At 41.6% G+C, this 21,785-nt stretch overlaps 1 protein-coding gene across 17 annotated transcripts in view; it reads left to right on the forward strand.

Moving 5' to 3' along the window:
• SDK1 (sidekick cell adhesion molecule 1) overlaps positions 1-21,785 on the forward strand; it is a 664,468-nt gene that overhangs the window by 371,623 nt on the left and 271,060 nt on the right. For all 17 annotated transcript variants that reach the window (XM_044979056.1, XM_044979053.1, XM_044979052.1 and 14 more), the window contains one exon: positions 18,400-18,533. In XM_044979056.1, coding sequence (XP_044834991.1) covers positions 18,400-18,533 — 134 coding nt within the window. The remainder of the gene's footprint in view (positions 1-18,399; positions 18,534-21,785) is intronic.

Genomic DNA, 21,785 nt, shown 5'->3' on the forward strand with positions numbered 1-21,785 from the left:
GAGTACTACACTGAACACTCTTAGAATATTGTCTAGGGAGCAATACTTAGTTCTGTTGAAATGTGAGTCTCCGATTATACTGATCCATGTTCTATGCATACACTGCTAACGTGTTTGAGGCATGGGGAATTGAATCTAAAACAGCTGCTTCAAAAACTCAGGCTGTCCAATGAGCTAAAGGAGCAACTTCAGCACTTCAGTCGGAACAGGGATCTATAAAGTAGCAGATCTGACACTTCTCCCATGGTACATGTATATGTCAGCATGCATATGCATAGTGCACACTCTGACAGTCTTTTAAAAAATTACATGTGGGTTTTTTGTCAGTGATCCCTAAGACTGCATAGAAAGCTTACTGAGGTAAAAGCCGAACTTAAACATATCAAATACCCAGAGAGAATCTGCTTCAATATGAGAAATAAAACCCCATCCAACTGCATGCCCCTAGTTGTCACCTACCACTCCACACTGGAACCCGTGTGGGGTATCATCAAACAACTACAACCCATACTTGATGGAGACGCCATCCTGAAAGAAAGCTTTCCTGAATCCCTTCTTCTGGCCTTCAAACAACCCCCTAACCTCTCAAAGCTCATCAAAAGCAAGCTCCCCAGACCAGGACACACCAACTCAAAGCAGCATCAGACCTTGCCAGAAAAACAGATTTAATAGCTGCAGACGTATCTCCACTACTACAATGATCAGCATATCCCACAACACACCTTTCAAGATCCATGGATCCTATACATGCCTATCACAACATGTGGTGTACCTCATTCAGTGCACTAAATGTCCCAATAACTATGTGGGTGAAACCAGACAATCACTTGTGCTCTCAGATGAACTCCCGTAGGAAAACTATAAATGACAAGAACACCCTATCACCTGTGGGTCAATGCTTTTCACAAAGTGATCACTCTGTATCTGACCTATCAGTCCTCATTTTGAAAGGAAACCTGCACAACACTTTCAAAAAGAGGAGCCTGGGAGCTTAAATTCATAACTTTGCAAGACACTAAAAATCATGGTCTTAATCCATAATTCCAGTGTCTTTATTATTACAGCAATCTGTAACCCACTACTCCCCTTTTTGTCCTATGACTACAAGGAGTTAATGGGCCATTTCACCTTGAATGGTCCCTTAGCACATATTCTAAGTACACTTCTACCTCGATATAAGTCTGTCCTCGGGAGCCAAAAAATCTTACCGCGTTATAGGTGAAACCACGTTATATCAAACTTGCTTTGATCCGCTGGAGTGCACAGCCCCGCCCGCCCCCCCACAGAGCACTGCTTTACCGTGTTATATCAGAATTCGTGTTATATCGGGGTAGAGGTGTACTTATGCTAAACAATCTGTGTGACCTTGTATTAGCTGTGACATTCTGACTACCTTTCCCAGACCTAAAGAAGAGCTGTGTAAGGGTACGTCTAGTGGTTCGATGTATCGGGGATCGATTTATCGTGGCTTGTCTGAACGCGATAAATCAATCCACGAATCGACGCCCATATTCCACCTCGGCAGGAGGAGTAAGCGGAGTCGACGAGGGAGCCGCGGCAGTTGACTCGCCGCCATGAGGATGGCCAGGTAAGCTGAACTAAGATACTTAGTTTTGCGTAGCTGAAGTTGCGTATCTTAGTTCGTACCCCACCCCCACCCCCCTGCTAGTGTAGCCCAGGCATTAGTTCAAACGCTTGTCTCTTTCAGTAACGGAAGTTGGTCCCGTAAAAGATACTACCTCACCCACCTTGTCTTTCTAATATCCTGGGACTGACATTGCTACAGCAACACTGTGTACAACCCATCGGGTAGCTAGTTAGATTACTTTTGGGGTTAAATACTAAGCACTTTTACTGTGGTTTTTTGGCCACTTCTATAGGCCATTTTACTTTGTCTCTCGTGCACACTTCTCATTAGGAAGACACAGCTTAACTTCCTTACAAAATCCTACTTTCTCACTAATTGGGAGCAAGTAATTTTTGCTTTGAAAATAAGTAACAAAGGAGTCTTTCATTTGCATCCTCTGAGTTCCACATTGCCCTTCACGTTAAGGAATACGTTGTGGTGCTTCCAGTCTCAGTATTCAATAGTGCTGTGACAAAGGGGGTTGAGTTCTTTGCTCCCCACATATTTGACAGATGCTTTTAAAGCAGAAGTTACTCTCATTCTATCCCGGGGCTGGCAATATTGGCTGAAAAAGCTTTATTCTTCTAACATACTCAAGCTATACTGGTCTAAGAAATTCAAGTATTTGTTACTGTCCTACTGAAGCGAATTTTATGCCATTAACTCACAAGTCAAATAGGCTATAAGTCATATAAACAACCAATCTATTGATTTAATTTAGAAATAAACCGAGTTGATAGATTACCTATCTTTCTGTTCTTGGGAACACAGCCCAGCCTGAAATAAAAAATCCTATGATCTGCTGTGTTTTAATCATACATAATCCAAATTTTTGTTGGTTATTGAACTCATCTGATAGGTTATGGACTCAAAAGCTACGCGTTGGCTTCAGGTACAAATACAAATGCACTCTTTATTGGGCTACTTCTCAGAATTTCTAAGAGGCTATCTCACAGAACATTCATTTTTAAAAGGCTGACATAAGTGAAGTTTTATGGATACTAATATGCATACTATTGCAACTGGTGAGAAGAAGAACTTCTGATCATAAGGATACTGAAAACATAAGGCCATTTCATGCTCCCATATCAGTACATTACTCCTGGGGGAATTCTGGGCCAGAAAAATAAAAATTCTGTGCACAATATTTCAAAATTCTGCAGATTTTATTTGTCAAAATAACACTACATAATCATGCCAGTTTCAATTATTTTGGTAATTTATTTCAAAATACCTGTCAGCAAGTATGTTTGTAACAATACATGCACAGAACAAAATTTCCTGAGGAGTAGAGAGTTAAATAAACCTCTATGACAACCCAGTTCCTGTTTCTCTGCCCCCTCCCCCCGAGCCCAGCCAGGGGCTGGACACCCACAACCCCTTCCTCTTAGAGCCCAGCCATGCGCCCCGTCCCCCCCAGCCAATTCACCCGCACCCCTTGCCCCCCAGAGCCCAGCCACGGCATCCCCCCAGCCCAGATATTTGACCCCTTCACCCCCTCCTCCCCCCGAGCCCAACTGCAGGTCATCCCCCTTGTCCAGATACCCTCACCCCTCTCTCCCAGAGCCCAGCTGTGGGATCCGCCCTTGCCCAGGTACCCACTCCTCCTACCCCATAGAGCCCAGCTGTGTCCTCGCCCCAGCCCAGACACCCGCACCCCCCAGCCCAGACACTCACCCCCCTAGCCCTCAATGCCCAGGGATACAGAGGGTGAAACAGCCTGATTCTGGGTCCAGGGCTTGTGTGGAGTTTCCTGTGCGCTGCCATCTCCTTCTCTCAGGGCGTGCAGAGAACTGAAGCTGCTGGGTACCAGGGCGGCTCTAGGCATTTTGCCGCCCCAAGCACGGCGGGCAGGCTGCCTTCGGCGGCTTTCCTGCGGCGGGTCCGCTGGTCCTCCGAAGCCGTGGGACCAGCGGACCCTCCGCAGGCAAGCCGCCGAAGGCAGCCTGCCTGCTGCCCTCGCGGCGCCGGTAGAGCGCCCCCCGTGGCTTGCCGCCCCAAGCACGCGCTTGGCGTGCTGGGGCCTAGAGCCGCCCCTGCTGGGTACCCTTTAGCTCCCTCTCCATCCCCCTGGTAGTGTCTTCTGTGTGTGAGCTGAGCTGGGCTCTGCTGGGTCCAGTGGCCCCTAGTGGCGGACAGCAGCACTGCATTTCTGTGGTGGAAATCAGGAGACTAGGTGAGCCATTTCTGTGGCGGAAAGGAAACTGCAAAAAACATTCATTTTTGCAAAATTTTGCATCGCGCAGTGGTGCAGAATTCCCCCAGGAGTTGTAAACGCAGAGAACTCTCTGCCAGCAGGTCTTTCTCTGTTACTATAGGAGGGGGTGACCAGATCTTTTTTGATACAATTTTACTTTTCTCTCTCAAACATTGGTAGGTTTCACCTTATTCTATTCACTTGTTAGGGTTTGGAAACCTTAATCTGTGCTCTTGAAGATTTGACCTCTCATTGGGTAGCATTTCTGCTCATTTTTACATAATCTCAAGTTTATAGAATTCTGCAGCTAGCAAGTTATAACACAAACTATGGTGTATCACAGGGGTCGGCAACCTTTCAGAAGTGGTGTGCTGAGTCTGCATTTATTCACTCTAATTTAAGGCTTCGCGTGCCAGTAATACATTTTAACGTTTTTTAGAAGGTCTCTCTATAAGTCTATATATTATATAACCAAACTACTGTTATACGTAAAGTAAACAAGGGTTTCAAAATGTTTCAGAAGCTTTATTTAAAATTAAATTAAAATGCCGATCTTATCAGTTTAGTGTGATCCTTGCCCTTGCTTTTCCTTGCTGAGTTTTCCAATGTCTGGCACGTATTTGGATACTTTAAGCTGCACACAGGCTTCTGAGTGATCAGTTGTTAACTGGCTGGCAGGAGGTCAGCGGCTGGAACCCCAGATTGGCAGCTGAGGTGAGTGGAGCTGGCGGCTGGTAGGGCTGAGCAAGGCCGGAGGCCTGGACCCTGTCGGCAGGGGGCCTGTGCTGGAACTCCAACTGGAAGCAAGGTGAGGGGCTGCGACAGGGACCCTGGATGGCAAGGGTCAAGCAGCCAGAACCCCAGAGCAGCGACTGAGTGGCTCAGCCTGCCTCGCTCTGGGGTTTCGGCCTCTGGCTCCTGCCAGCCGGGGTCTCAGCCCGCTGCCAGCCTGGGGTTCCTTCACCCAGTCCGGCAGCAGGCGCTGAGTGGGACCAGCAGTGGGACCCCAACTGGCAGGAGCCAACGGCGGAAACCCCAGTGCCTCTGCGTGCCATCAAAAATCGGCTTGCGCACCACCTTAGGCACGCGTGCCATAGGCTGCCGACTGGTGTGTCATGTCATTATACATCCCAATACCAAAAACACTCTAGCGAGACCAGGTGAGTCAGGCATTATCTTTTATTGGACCAATTTCTGTTGGTGAAAGGAGACAAGCTTACACAGAGCTCTTCTTTATGGGTCCTTGGCTGGCTTTCTATTTGACAAAGAATTGGTTATGAAGTGTTATAATTGTATAGAAGTCATTACATAGAATGTCACAGACATCTTAGTGATTTGGTGGTCCTCTCCATTCCCAGAGCTCCCTGTATTCTGCTTCATAATAGACTTTTTAAAACACCATATGGTTGAAAATCATGTTTGCTTGCCATCTTGCTTACCATATATCCTGCCTGTTTTTGAAATATGGAATTATTAGTTCATTTTAAATCTCTGTTAAAGTCCTATTTGTTTACTCATCTGTATTTTACCCTTTGTTTTGTAGTTACTGGATTAAAGCAGTCTGAGGTGCTTGCACTGAGGGCACCATTCAAAGTAAAGTGAATGATGAACTGGCTTGAAAACAATAGTACAGAATAGGGACTTTCAGCAGAGAAACAGGGAATTTACAGGGACCAAGATAAATGTATCTGTTAATCTATATTAAATACAAAATTGTTCAATTCAAGAGATAGGGGGATTGTAGTTGGCAAAGTATTGTAAAACCACTAGTTATTGGAAGACAAGTGTATGAAATATAAATACACCGTGAGTGGATGGATGGGTATAATTAAAGAGATATTAAAGGAATTTTAAAATGAGCAGGCAAAAAGAAGTTGTCTTTAGCTTGCAGTCATGACAAAACTTCTGAAAAGCAGAAGTAAGGAAAATTAAGACTACTAATAACATTTATATAATCCTTTACATCTTTGACGTGCTATACAGACTAACAATTTCATCCCCAAAATCCATTCCTGAGGTAAAGAAGTAATCAACCCCATTTTACTAAGGGCAGAACAAATACACAGCGAGGTTAAATACTTTGCCCAAGGCCATATATCATTGGCAGTGCAAGAATTAGAACTCTGTCATTTTTGGCTCTGAGTCCTGTGCTCGGTCAATGTTGTGTCACGCTAGTATGTATGTTGATGATGGGCAAGTAGCAATATTTGTGCAAGCCCCCAGATTTGTACATAAGTGATGAACATCAATAAATATTAAACTTTTTATTCTCAGTGGTTTAACTCAGTGTATTTGCAACAACAGCAGAAGTACTGGTCACAGCAAACTGCAGTCTTTTACAGTGATACCACCAGCTACTATATTGATCTTTAATTTAATGTCATAATAAAAACTTGTTTGAATAAATTGCTCTGTCATCACCCAGTACCACTGTACCTGCCCTACTTCATATGGAGCCCTGAGATTTTAACACGTGACACTTGTTTCCTTTTAGCATTCTTCTTGTTGTTTTGGTTTTAGATGATATAGCGGAAAACTAGTGCTTGTGAAAATACTGGATTACTGGTCTGATTTCCCTGGAGAATAAAGTCCTCGGGTACTTCATAGGCTATAGCAGTACATACTTCTCCATGCCACCATATCTATTTGGCCTAATTCTTTTCTCCACCTATAGAGTTGAAGAGTTCCTGTCTTCATTCAGTTCTTCACTTGTCTGTTGAGATAGCCAGGACCAGTGCCGGATTTGGAGGTAGTTTTTGTGAAGTGGACATTTGTTTTCTGAGAGCTGAGGAAGAGTGAGGCTACTAGTTCACTTACTAATACCTTACGTATAATAGCACCTTTTTTATCTTGAAGGATTCCGAAATGACCTACAAATGACTGGAAACTCCTTCTTCGATATGTAGTCACATCAGGAAGTGAGGTCTGCAGGCAGATTAATAAATTCATAGATTATAAAGCCAGAAGAGACCGTTGTGACCATCTAGTCTGACCTCCTGTATTTCGCAGGCATAGAATTTCCCTGAATTAACTCCTGTTTGAACTGGATCATATCTTTTAAAAATTTCCAGTAATCAAGAATCTACCACAACCCTTGATAAATTGAACCAAATGGTGAATTACACTCACTGTTAAAAATTTGCATCTTATTTCCAGTCTGAATTTGTCTAGTTTCAATTTCCAGCCATTTGTCTGCTAGACTGAAAAGCTCTCTGGTACCAAATTTGGGTTGCCCATGTAGGTACTTATAGACTGTGATCAAGTCATTCCTTAACTTTCTCTTTTTTTTAATTCTACAGATTGAGCTCCTTGAGTTTGTCACCATAAGGCATGTTTTCCAATCATGGCAATTTCATGGCTCTTTTCTGAACCCTCTCCAGGTTTTCAACATCCTTCTTGAATTGTGCTTGAATTCCCCTGTTTATATATCCAAGGATCTCAGTAGCCTTTTGGCAACAGAATTGTATTGAGAGCTCATGTCCAGCTGATTATCCACCACGATACCCAAGGCCTTTTCAGGGTCACTGCTTCCCAGGATAGAGTTGCCCATCCTGTAAGTGTGGACAGTTGGCACAAAACAGTGCCCAACTTGATGTGTGGGTGTTGAGGGAGGAATGGATTTTAGCCAAGAAAACTGGGCAACACCTATTGGAAAGATATAGCTGAATTGTGTCTGTCAGGATTTGAACCTGTGATTCCAGGAAGTCTATATGCTTCAAATACGGTAGTACAAATGGTTAAAACCATGAAAAGCCATAGGTAAGATTCTGCTTTGAATTACACTGTGAAAATGGAAACCATGTGTTCAGGGAAGAGTTACAGAAACAAATGTAAAATGGCAGCAGCAATGCCAATGGCAGATGCAGAGTTGGCAGTAAATAGACGTGGGGCATCAAGATTAGCGATGTTATGGCACTTCTAAATTTATCTGCTAAATAAATTATTAGGGGGTTGAAGATTCACCTCTGTCATTGTTACTTAATCCATCATCTGTTCATTGTGATGCCCTGGGGCAAGTGGCATACCATTGCTAATTTGTTTTTGTTCAATACAGTTCATTGTCATGGCTCACTTTTGTAATTATTTTCAAGAATAGCTATCAATGAAATGGTGCTAGAAACATATAAGCAGTAGTGAAAGTAGATTTTAATTCTTACTGGTATGCATAAGCAACTCATGGGAGGGATACAAAGTGGGTCACCAGCTAAAGAGGGGGCACGTGACCTCCCCACATGACCCCCCATGTGACTCCTCCCCATCCCACCCCCAGCCCGGGGCCCCAGTGCTCTCCACATCCTCTCCCCATCCCACTTTACCTGGAGGGGGCTCCATCCTCTTGCTGCACCGGTACCAATTCCTGAACCACAGGGCTCTCCCAGGAACCACAGCAGTGCCGCCAGGTCCTCCGGCGCGGCTGTATCGCCCATGTCCCTCCCTCAGCCCTGTCCTCCAGCAGGGCTGTACAAATCCCAGACAGGAGATGCAACTGTGTGGAAGGGCTGGGGGCAGGGCTGGGGCTGGTACAGATGCGCCGGAGGAGCTGCTGGTGTGGGGCCACTGGGTGCCCCCATGTTGTGCTCCTTTCACCACTGCGGTTTCTGGGAGAGCCCTGCGGTTCTGAAAATACGTCTTTCCGGTACAACGTACTGGCAATAAATATCTTAATGGTACCGCGTGACTAACCGTACCTGCTTACTTGCACCACTGCATATAAGACTCCTCCAGCAGGAGCTCTTTAAAACCAAACTACAAACTATAATGTAGTATAATAACACTACATTATAGTGACCTCCTGTAGCAGAAAGGTAGGTGCTATTTAATAACACCAAAAATATTCCTTTCACAATAGAGGAGGTAAAAAGTCAACGTAAAAAACAAACAGAGAACTCTCTTTTATTCGGTACAAGAAAATACTTCATAGTGAGGCAATATTTACTTGTATTTGTATCTTAAAATTGGCCCGCCAAATACCAAACTAATACAAATAGCCCCTTGCTCATCTTTAGTGGAGTCAGTTAGCTTTATAGATCAGTGACCTGTGAATACCTCCCAACAGCCAGTTTTGTTTAAATAATCCATTTATATTTAAGTAGTTCCACTATTCCTCTCTCCAGTGGTTGCTAGCTATGTCCATAGCAACAGATAGTGATGTTTCAAGTGGAGTTCAATAGGTTGATTGTATGATAAACCAGAGAGAGAGCAGAAAATAGATATTCTGTTGACACATACATACCTTGATTAGAGTAACAATTTTATAAAAGAAAAAAGACTTGAAAAGAAAACTGACTTTTTTCCAGAATTTTTGGATTCCATTCTTGACAGCGTTTTCTAGTTTAGTTTTAAAGTTTGGGATGCGTTCTTATAGTTACACTGTTACAATAGCAGGTGCAGGAGAACAGTTATCACTGCACTGTGATTCAGTTAGATACCACTTGTGTGCTGTGATTCAAGCATAGCCATTACAGGTACTGATGTTTGCTGGACTGAGCTCTTGTTACTTAATAATAATTAAAAAATTAACAAACATTTCTTTTCTGGGGGGAGAGGGATGATTATGTCCCTTTAAAGAAGAACTAAAATCAGTGCAAGCTTGAAAGATAAAGAATATTTAAACTAAACCTAACTTATGTCACTTGCCATTTTCTGTATTCAGTAGTTTATTACAGAAGACATTTGCAGTGAATAGGAAGTTTCTCTTTCACTGCACAGCATCTCCTTCACAATTCTGCAGTGCTGTCGTCATCCTGTATTTAAGGTATCACTCTGTGATGTCCCTGAGGATGCTGCTGCTTCTTCGCCCACTCTATTTGCAGTGGGAAGGCAGCCCTGCCTCAATTGTCTATTTCCTCACGTTCTAAAAGGTGGCTACTCTCAATTTTATCTTGCCCCACACTTTGCAAAAAAAGGCAGTATCTGGGGCACTAACTAATATGGGCATAATTTTTAAAATATATTTGAAATAAGTCTTTTGGGGAGCACCTCCTGAGAACCCTCATTCCCAAAGAAGGAATGTTGTAGTACCTCACAGAGAACCTTTAGGGCTCCTTCCAGGCGGCAGCAGCAGGGAGCAGGGAGGGTCTTTCGTTGTTGCCATGATTTTATCAAAGTCTTGCAATATTTGGTGGCTTTTTTAAAGCCGCAGTGCCTGGAATCATGTGATTACATGAGAATCTCAACTTTCAGGGTTTTTTTTAGAAAACCATCCTGGCTGTGAAGGAAAGCTTGAAAACATCTCCCGAGTGCGTGCTAAGAGTGTTTTTAAAAAACAAACAAAAAAATCCAACATGTATATTTTTAAGCCAATCCCCTGATGTATGGGGTCTTGTTTCATGTTTTTTGAATGCTTGGGGTTCATAATACTGGGCTATCAGTCCAGAAACCCCAGTCTCTAGAAATACTTAATAGGGAGTAGAGGGAGAGGAGCAGAAGGCACTGGAGATATAGGCATGATCGGTATACCAAGAGGGCTCTGCTATTTCACTAGTAACATTCCCTCTAAAACAGTACTGCCCTGGGGAGTGGAGCTCATGATGGGTATTGGGGGAAGTGTAAGTCAAAGCAACACCCAGGGCTGTCTCTCTGATCCCCTTTCTGCTGAGGCAGTCAGAGCTGCCCAGCTTCAACTCTGCCTTTGGCAGGTTGGTCCCCTAGGCTAGAAGACAACCAGCTAACAGGTCTTAAGACATGTTAGCCTGTACTTCAATGAGAGTTTTCAATTGTGTTAAACTAACTCAGTTTTGCTAACATGATTGGAAAAAACCACACTCTTTTTACGCATCAACCCATCCTTGGGAGCAGAGCTGCAGGCTGGGGAGGGATATGTGCAAGCAGTGCCTCAAAGGAGTTTGTAACTCCCTTTATATCCTGTAGGAGGATAAAGATGAATGGCATAGGAGGGCAGCCAAGTATTGCCTGTCTTCTGTTGCCTTATTTCCTGTATTTTACGGGCTCTGTAAGAACAGAGATCAAACAATAGAACAACCAGTGGTCAACCAGCTTCTATTTTCTTCCCAGATTATCTTGGTGGTCCCCAATGTGCACTAGAAAATTTTGGGGGAAAACAAACACTGTAAACGATTGGTATATTGCAATTCACCCACTAGCTTACAGGCCTCTCTCTCCTCTGCATGGGAAAGGTCTTAGGTATGCTGTGAAGGTGGAGGGACACAACTGTAAATAAACTGCACAGGCTGTTGAACCAGCAAAAGGGTCTTCAGGTAATTTGTGGACTGAGACAGAGGCAGGACCAAGGCAGCCCTGTTACAGGGGGAAGGGGCTAAGTAGACTGAGAAGTCTCCATCTCACAGTGTTTACAGCTAGTCTGTCCCCATTGGCCACTAGTATCCTACCAATGCCCATGCTGCTTTTGGTTCCTTTTCCTTACTGTAGGTCAACTAATTGGTTTTGTTTGGACCCTTTTGACTGAGTCTTGGGAAATGGCTGTTCCACCGTATACGTATGAATTGCATATTTCTTTTGTTAAGTGTGAAAGTAAAAAAGAGGATACGCTCTCTTTAAAAACAAATCTTCATGAAAAATCTTGACTGGCTACAAAACCCTTAGAAATAAAAAACCAGGCTGTCAGCTAATGACTGTCCAGTAGGCCTTTAAGCAGAAGTGTCCAGAAGGTAGAATTTGGTTTATGTTCTGTTTAGCACACTGCATGAATTGCATTTCGCAGTATTCAATGTGTGTTTTTGTGTATGTACTTAAGTACCTGAAATCTGAATATTTTGTTCCACTCAAGAATGAGATCTATCCAGGACCCCTCATGCTCTGTTGCTACAGTTATGTTATAATATAGCCAACTTCATAATATTTTAGTCTAGGGTTCAGTCCTGATGAAGGTGAGCTCTTAGTTTTATTTAAACATATTTAAATATGCCTTGCCAAAAGTGGCAAGGAAATTTTGGTTGAAAACACAGTGAAATTCTTGCTCCGCTGAAATTTGAAAAAAAATCCCATTGTCTTCAATGGAGCTAGGATTTATATATATTTATAGCCAGATAATGTATATTTATATATGATATTACTGCATATTTTCTGAGGCCAAAAATCCCTCTGGGAATCCTTTAGTAATTACATCATCATTATGCTATAATCTCTGCATTTCTTAGTAAAATCATTGTTACTGGGGGGTATCAGGCTTTGTGGAGAAGGATCAGCTCTGGTTACATGATATAAACAAAAGTTTTAAAAAAGAAATACAGATTTTCTGGAATTAATGTCTTTTAAAGAAGGTTTTAATGTTTGCATTAGCTAGATGATAGCATTGGAAAAGAGGCTTTATCAAAGGCCTTTTTTCTAAAATATTGCATTCTGGAGTTTGAACAGATGGCTGTGTTTTAAGCAGAGGCTGAATCAGGTTATTCTGTGGTTTTCGTTTTATTACTGCAATGATTTAGATTTCTAACATCTGTTTATCCACCAATCTGTTAACTAACAGTCTAACAAAATATGACTTTCTGAAAATTAGTCCCTTGTATTAAAAAATACTGTTTCTTTCCATTAGTTGTGATTTTCTGTGCAAAGATCCAACAGTTTGGTAATGTGAAGATTTCTTTGGGATATTTTGTTAAATATTTCCACCTATGAAAATCAGATAATTTATTTAGGTGCCTGAATGTGGTCTTAGGTGTGCTGATTTAGGAACCCACTGTTGAAAATGCTAGTTTGTATTTCTCAGGGCCTGATCCAAAACCATCAATGGGAGTTAAGCATTTAGGAGCTTTGGAAAATCCCACCAGGCACTTATTTGTGTCTTCAGGTGCCTAAATACCTTTATAAATCTGTTCCTTTCTCCTTCTACCCTATGTTGAGCCTTTTGTCCTTCCATTCTGTCAGTCATATCCCTTGGCCAGGCAGTAAGTCAGAGACTCTGGGCTTGACTACATGGTCCTTTAGTCTGCACCAGATGGGTGTACTTTTTAGGCCACACTAACATGTCATGCACTAACTGACCTGTGTGGACTGTACTGGGGCACCTGAAAAGTTCCCTAGTGCATGTTAATGTAGTTCTGTTTCAAACAGGACAGAAATTGTATTCAGCCAATGTTACACCAGCAATTCAATTGTAATACTTGGTCAGGTGTACCATCTGGGAGAAATGTACATTATTCTCCGTACAGAATCTGTTTCCTTTATCCTTCCATCTAGCTCTAGAGGTGTTTTCCAACTTCCTTTATTAATACATAACATTTCAAATGCCCCCTTGATTTTTTTCCTTACAACTAGTCACCCTCAAGGGTCATAGTGACAGCACCCTAGTTCGCATGTCAGTTGTCCCTTTCTGGAGATGTTAATTGAGTTAAATTCAGTCTCTCTTTCTCTCTCAAACAATAGTTGTATAGTTGCCTTATATAAGCTATGAATTACTAACAGATTAAAGTCCATCTGTAAGAGTTGTCAACCTCAAACAGACTATTAAACAGCCTGGAATCAGGTTTGTCCTTAGAATATTAGTTGTGATGCTGAAATAATTAAAAAGTTGCCATTGAAAATGAAACAAAAAATAATTGTAATACAAATTTTAAGGCAACTTTAGTGTGAAGAGCCACCTCAGTGCAGCCAAAGATCAGGACATGTGCTTCAAAGTGATTTAGAAACATTGATTAATGAATCTTCACAATGTAGCTAATTAAGCCACCCAATGCAAACAGGCAGTTTAGCGCTTTCCAGATCCAGATCTGAACTCCTAAAGCTTGGGAGCTTCAGATCTTGCTATTCCACTGTAGCCCCTCTCTAACAACTAAAAATTATTCAGTGAATTAAAACTGAACACTTTTACTTAAACATTTTTCAGAAAAGAAATCAATAACTCAGCTTAGAATGTTTAAGATTAATTGGACACTTTAATTAAAAAGATATAAAATAATGTCTTCAATAATTTCTTATCTTATCTCCTGTTTCCCAACTCTTTGTGTCCTCATATCTCAATTTTTTCATGTCACTGTGATGATGTATTGCAGGAGTGCCCAACCTGTGGCGCCGGAGCCACATGCGGCTCTTCAGAAGTTAATATGCGGCTCCTTGTATAGGCACCGACTCTGGGGCTGAAGCTACAGGCGCCAACTTTCCAATGTGCCGGGAGGTGCTCTACCCCTGGCTTTGCCACAGGCCCAACCCCCTCCCCTGAGCCTGCAGTGCCCTCGCTCCCCCCACCCCCCGAGCCTCCCGCACGCCACCGAACAGCTGATCAGGAGCTGCAGGGAGGGAGGGGGAAGTGCTGATTGATGGGGCTGGGAGCGGGGGGTGGAGCTGATGGGGGCTGCTGATGTATTACTGTGGCTCTTTGGCAATGTACATTGATAAATTCTAGCTCCTTCTCAGGCTCAGGTTGGCCACCCCTGATGTAATGTATAATGCCCAACTATAGGGTAAGGATACTTTCCTGTACAAATTATATATTTATGTTCATATAGTCTTTAAAAGTCTTCTAAATTTCATCCATATATCTTAATTCACGTAGACATTCTAATAAAGTTCATTTTGTATATTGCAATTTAGGAAATCCTTCATTTTTTAAAAAAATTCCATAGTAAATTTATCTTAAAATTTCCTTTGCCTTTCATTCCTGAACATTGACTATATGCTTTATTGTGCACTGTCTTGGGAATTCCCAACCAATCACTTACAATAGTTAAATCAATAACAGCAAGGTAATTATGCAGTACTCTTTCCAAAAGTGCTGCATCGCCTATAAGGCTTTTGGCTACAACTGCAGCTGGTACTGGATCTGCCTGAAATGTATTCCAGCATTTAAAAATAATGTTCCTTATTGCTGTATCCTTTTGGAATAACTACAGTAGGAACAAATATAATATGCATCGTATTTAAAGATACTATCATTATTATTTAATAGAAAATTTCTTCTTTATCCTGTTTGCTTTATTAAATGCAGTATTGATTACATTTTAGCTCCTCATTCTGTAAATCTATGAAACATTTTGATTCAATTTCCAAGTCAATTAAGCTAATACAGTTCCATTCAACACGGAAAAATTGACCCACAGGGATAATTTAATATATCTTTTTTAAATAAAAACTTTCAAAATGTGATACCGTGGGCCAATTATGCAGCTGGTGTAGATTGGTGTAACTCAATTGAATGCAATGACACTGCTCCAATTACACCAGCTGAGGATCTGGCCCGCTGTCTTTATCAGGAGGTTGAGCTGTCAATCATTATGGGTATCTTTACAGATGTTTACTGTTATCTGTCTTCTGATTATAAAGTCAAAATATCATGGATAACATATAACAAACATAGCTTCTATTTAAACAATCTTTCCACAGTTATTTTGTTCCTCATTGTTCAACATATAGGCTAGCATACAGAAGTTGGGAATACACGTTCCTTCCATTGCGGTCCCTTTTATGAAGAAGAACATTTCTCCAAAAATAAAATAATTGTGAGTTAATATTAATGAAACCAGACCATGCAAAAACACTATGAGGAAAACTCCTTACTGATCTATTGGAGCGAGAATAACTCAAAACATTCACATGCTATTTGAGTAATGTTAGTACGGTATATAAACTTTTCCCATCTAACATAATTAATCATTTACACCTGCTAATTTTCCTTTAACATATATAGAACAGAATGTATGTTTTGCATTTGTTCATAATTTTGTTACATAATCTATACTAAGAAAAATCCAGGTCCCTTGATGTTGCCTTGGAGAGTATTTCTAAAATGATAGGTTTCCCCAGGGGGTTCATTGAAAACATAATATTGTAGAAAGAACATGTTACATGATACTGTTGGAAACTCAGCCTTGTATCATTTAAAGACTTTTTTTACGTACTTGACTTTCCTAGTCAGTGGGACTACTACCAATACATCAGGTTAAGCACATGCATACATCTCTGCAGACTCAGAGCCTCAGTTGTGAAATCTTTTTCACTAATAGCAATGTATTCATTATGATAGGTTTCAGTAGTTAGTTCATCAGTGCCTTTGAAATATTGGGCGTGTGTTATGAGATAACCATTGATTAAAAAAACCCCATTCATTAACAATTTTAATATCCCATTTCATATCTTTGGCAACTGCTCTTTTGCTAACAATTACAGTATAATTTTCTAATTTATTTAAAGCGCTCTCCGAGAGCCAGTTTGTGTGTATGTGGGTTGGGGGGGGGAGCCACATTCCTCCATCAGCGCCTGTATATACAACTTCTCAAAAAATCTGTGAAACTGTTAGTGCTAGGAGGTTTAGATTAAGATTTTTCTCTTAATATGCCCTCTAACTTCCTCAGTCTGTGAAGTTATAATATTATTATTATTATTCCAATGTTACAAGTGAGGAAATCAAGACACAAAAGGATGAAGTGATTTGGCCAAGATAACAAAGGGTTCCATTCTACCACCCTTACTCGTGCTGAATTATACCTTACACCGCAATGAGCCCCCATTAATTGAACTAGATTGTGCCTTACTCCCCTGTGCAGCTATGTAGGATAAGACCCTTCCACTCCCACTAAACATACACAACTGTGATGCTGCATAGGACCAGTCCAGATAGAAGTTCTAGCACAGCTGAAAGAGCAGAAGACTGCATGCATGATACTGCTTTACGACCAAGTGAACGGAGAGGATCAGAAAGAGAGCATAAATATGGATCCCCACCCGTATGGGCTAGCCAGAACTATTGGGACAAACAGTGAGGATCAACAAAGTTACTTCCCTCTGAGTCTGGGCAGAAATTGTGCCCCCAACCCATATTCAGGGCTATGATTTAAAGGTACACTTGAGCCTAGTGCACTGCTCAGAGTACTGTGACTATGGGTGGTAGATTTGAGCCCAATGTTAGGAGTTTCTTGCTTCAAGTCCTATATTCAGATCACTAGATTGTGCCTTTATCAAAGTCAGCATAAAAATGACTGCTGCCTGATCCACAACTCTGCCACTATAATCCTGTGGGGTTCCTTTTTAATTTTCATATAATCTTTGAGCTTCTCATGTCCTACTAAACACTATCCCAGTGTTTCTCAACCTTTTTGATACCAGGGACCAGCTTGCTGCCTTCCTAAACTGTGTCAGGGAGATCTCAGGGATTGGCACTGGTCCACAGACTGGTCCTTGAGAAACACTGCCCTATCCACACTAAGACCTTATCATGTCAGTGCTTCTTAATGGTTCCAACCCTGGAAATCCCCCAAATGACCCAATTCTGAACACAAAGTTTAATCTTCTAGGTGGTAGGATATTGTGCTCCTATTAGATGGTCAAATCAGAGTTCCTCATCTTTTATAATTTGTGAATGTGGCATTCTGAATAGTTAATACTGCTGCCTTGCACCATTAGTGATAGCAGTGCTGGTGTTTGGTCTGTGTTGTCATTACAAACCAGATAAGGAGAACTTAACTTGTGGAAAGGAACAGATTCAGCGGAGAGACTATATTTATTCCAAGCACTTAAATTTTTACATATTTCCCTAGATTTATATTTTATCTAAGGCCTGGTCTACACTAGGGGGGCATGTCGAACTAAGGTACACAAGTCCAGCTACGTGAATAGCGTAGCTGAACTCGAACTACCTTAGTTTGAACTACTCACCCGTCCAGACGCCGCGGGATCGAAGTCCGCGGCTCCCCTGTCGACTCCACCACCGCCGTTCGCGGTGGTGGAGTTCCGGAGTCGATGGGAGCGCGTTCGGAGTTCGAACTATCGCGTCTAGATTAGACGCGATAGTTCGAACTCCGAGAAGTCGAACTCTACGCGTCAACCCGGCAGGTAAGTATAGACCTACCCTAATAGAGTCAAAAGACTATACAGCACATGTAAAATGCAAACAAACTGATCTTACTGCAGTACAAATGATTAGCACTGTCTTACAAGGGAGTTTATGAAGACAACAGTTATATAGCAGCTCTAAGAAAGAGTAAATTATATTAGACCATGACATTTATTGACTCCCCTAGGACTACGCCACCACCAACTACAGAGTAGTGTTGTGCTTTCATACCTGGTTTAGATTAAATAGTTTTGCTCTTCACTCCCTCTATATACACGATTCTTCAGCTGAGCATGTTAATTAGTCTCTTGCTCTTTTTGTATCTGTAACTGAAATAATTACACAGGCTATAAATATAGAATATTCTGTCTCCTGAAATTCTATTGCCTCTGATTTTTAACTGAACTGAGTGCTCTCATTCCCAGATGCTGATCTTCTCACTTTCTGAGAAGGTTTTCAGTCAAACTGGGTTGGCAGCAAAATGATGTTTGCCAGGAGCATAGAACATGTAACCCATATAGTTATGGTCAAACTCTTTGTCTCATCATTCTTAAATAACTATTTAATTTTTATATATCATTTATTGTAGTCTTCTGTATGACTGGAAACATCTTAAACAACTTAAAGAAGAGAAAAGGCTCAAACATCACAGACCCAAAAGCTCTTGAATCCTTCCTGTGGTTGTGTTTGAAGATAAAGTCCTGCTGCTGAGTTCCACACATGTCTGTTTGAATGACCTTTGAATAGTGTGTAGTCCTGCCAGATTCTGTACAGCTTATCCTTAGTTAATATCACTGCTCCTCTTTTAACATGATCCTTTGTTTTCCTAAACAGAGCTATAACACTGGAGAATCAGTTGGTGATCCTTGCAGCAGAAGCAACAGATGCAGGAGGTTACTATGTCCAAGCAGTCAATGAAAAAAATGGAGAGAACAAGACGAGTCCATTTCTTTATCTGAGTGTAGCGAGTGAGTATTGAAATCTCACCAAATTTGCTTTGGTATTGAGGTCACTGAAAATGTTCCCAAAGATCGGCATGCTGAAAAGAATTTACTAGCAAAGTGATCCTGAAATGAGCTAAGCTTCTCCTGGGAGGTATGGAGCGCACTCAACTCCCAGTCAAGTCAGTGGGAGTCCAACATTAAATAGTTTTACACAAGATTTGGGGTTGAGAGACCTCAGCCTGCTTGGTACCATGGCAAGCACACCATTAATAATCCTTTTTAATGTTTTATTAAAGATTCAGAAAAGAAGGAAGAACAGTTAAAGCATTTGAAAAATATTAAGTAAGGCTTTCATTTTATCAACATCCCTTGTTCTCTTTCCCTTTAGCTAGAGAGAGTTTTTAGACGGAAACCCTGTGTATTTGACAGTCTCTCAAATGGAATTAAAGATAATTACTATCCTTTTAGGGAAAAGAGAAGTTAGTTGAAATGGGCTAGACCTGCTGCTGTTGCTGCTGTTAAATCCCATTTCCTAGAAGACAAAACCAAGACATTAAGCCACAAAAGGGGAGAGAGAAGGACAGCAAGGATAGTAAATGCAGCCTTTGTCTTCGGTGTTGACACTCTCAGCTGGAGAAACACAAGCATAGAACATGGTCATATTAATCACTCTGAGACCTGGCAACTTGTACCAGTATTAGGCTATTTAGGGCATTGCAGTTAGTGGTTTCTTTATAGCCTGGTGAGGAAATATCTCAGGATTAGGACTAAGAAGGCCTGGGGTCCCAAGAGATGGTGGAGGTAGTTGTCAAGCTGGCTGGAGTAACTCAGGAGCATGAGTACCAACTTCAGGTTAGTCCGTTAAGAAGCAGGGCACACACCCCCAAATTGGTTGAGTTCTATACTTAGATTTCACCAACCATCCAGTGTGAACTCCTCAGGCACTACAACAGCTTTAACAGGGAGTCACAGACAGTCCCCTTGGGAACTCCAGTTGATCTTACCACCTACATAAACTTGCCTTTGTGAAAAATAGTCCTTTGCATCAAAAACGGTTACTCCCTGTCCCAAAGGACCAGTCACTTACCCTAGGCATGATTTTAACATAGTCCTTGAGTTTTATCAGAAGGCCTTTTGGTTGGACTAATTCAATCTTTTTGTCTCAACTTTTATACCTTTTCCCCTCAACATTTGTTGTTGTAGGTTTTTGTGACATTTTATGATCTTTGACTCACTTTTCACAGATGAGCTCACAGTTAGGATAAACTTGTAGACCCAGTTATCACAACAGGTCCTTCTGAACAATCAGCCAGTTGGTTTTGAACCATGCCATACTAATCTGGGGATAAAGCTTGACCACTTTCTGGCCTTTCAACAACAATTGAGAAGGTGTATACTACTATCCAGTCAAGGGTCACACTGCTCCACAGGCTTAAGTAATGGGGGGGAGGGGCAAGAAACTATCTTTGGCATACTTCTACGGTCTTTCATCTATCCATCAATATTGCTTCTGTCTTGTCTGGGTTGAGTCTCAACTCACTGTTATCAACATCCTGAGGCTGGCCACACTCTGAAAAGGTTGGCATAGCATCATGTGGATTGGATGAAAAAGAGGAACAGAGCTTTGTGTAATCTGCATCGTGATGATTGTACAGCCCACATTGCCGCACCGTATGCCCTATTTGCTTCACACATGTATTAAACAAAAAGGTGAAAACCAATGAGTAGTTTCACCGGCTGTGGAAATTTAAAGCTCAAGTCAAGTTCAATTTCCTCAGTTATTGTTTTCCCAACTTTGGACACCTGGAAAAAGTGCTGAATACCTACCCGCTGGAAGCTAAAGTGGCAAGTTGACCTCCCAAAAACGGAGCACACAAAATATATATAATTAAAAATGTAGCCTAGAGATCCAATCCAGCTTTGAAGTCAGTGGAAATATTTCCATTTTTTTCAAGGGCAATTGATCAGGTCTTAGGTGACAAAGAAACAGTTTATGAGCTCAGATACCACAGGGTGAGCGCCATGGGTATATCTATAATAAATTAAACAGAAAAGGGAGAGAATTGTGGAAATAATAGAAAACGTGCATGCAGGGCTAGTGACTGCTGGTCTTTTTGTTCTGAAGAGGTTTCATAGTCTTATTATCTCATGAAAGTTAGAGTGAATTATGAATGTGTCCAACAGACAGTACGGTAAGAAAATGTCAGTTATATGTCAAATGCAACCTGGACCAAGAAGTCATAGATTAGTCATAAATTTAAAATGCCTTATCTTCAACTGAAAAACCTAGTTACTGAACTAATAAGTCGTGATTTTTATAAACTATGTATCCCAGCTTCTGTGTAAATCAAGGAGGAATTTTGGCTAGTAAAGCCTGGGAAATAGGAGTTTGAGTTCTGTTACCATTTCTGTCACTTTTCTTGCTGTGTAAGTTTGGGTAGATCATTTAAATGCTGAGAAAGATCTTTAGCTGGTGTAAATTGGTGACTTCAACAGAGCTGTGTGTTGGAGTAAGGGTTTAGCCCCAGTATGCTGCTGTAGCTATATCAGTTTATACCAGCTATGGGGCCACCCCAATTAATATAACGAGTTTAATAACCAGCAGTCTGATGGGCTGTTGTGAGGTATAATGTTTATAAAGCACTGAGCTCCTAAAATGGAAACACTATACTATTTAGAGGGAAGTAGTATTTTCCTCATAAAAACTATGGAACCTTGCATATGCGTGACTTCACCAGTGTCAAATTTCTGGTCAAGATCCCATTAAGGACGTCACTAAGCTGCTGTTTGGACCCACACATTGGGCCCAGGGCTTTTTTAGCTCCCCTGGGTCTCAATGGGCGCCAGCCACCATCTTTGGCCTGTTTGGCACACTTCCTGCACAGAGAGTCTGTCTGCTGTCCCTTTTTGGCCCTGTGGGCCAGCTGTGCTAGGCCCCCAAGACCAGTGCTGAGCACCCTAAGATTCCCCAGTAACTTAAACACATGCTTTCCTGGAGCACTATTCTTGTGGACACTCTGGTTGATAGTTTACCCCTTCAGGGACATGTGATATTTGAAGCAAATAGACACAAACCTGGCAAAAGGATTTCTAATATTTACTTTTTATTTTAGATGGCACGAGACAAAAAACCCATCCAGACAAAATAAGAAATATCTGCACACCGTTGTCTTCATGACTTGAGTTTTCTTTGGATTTTGTAAGAGTCCTCTAGGGAGTCCAAGGCCCTTCTTCTTCCCATTCTCTTGTAAATGGCTTCTCCTTCAGAACATGGAA

This window comes from Mauremys mutica, chromosome 11, assembly GCF_020497125.1.
Source record: "Mauremys mutica isolate MM-2020 ecotype Southern chromosome 11, ASM2049712v1, whole genome shotgun sequence".
NCBI lineage: Eukaryota > Metazoa > Chordata > Testudines > Geoemydidae > Mauremys > Mauremys mutica.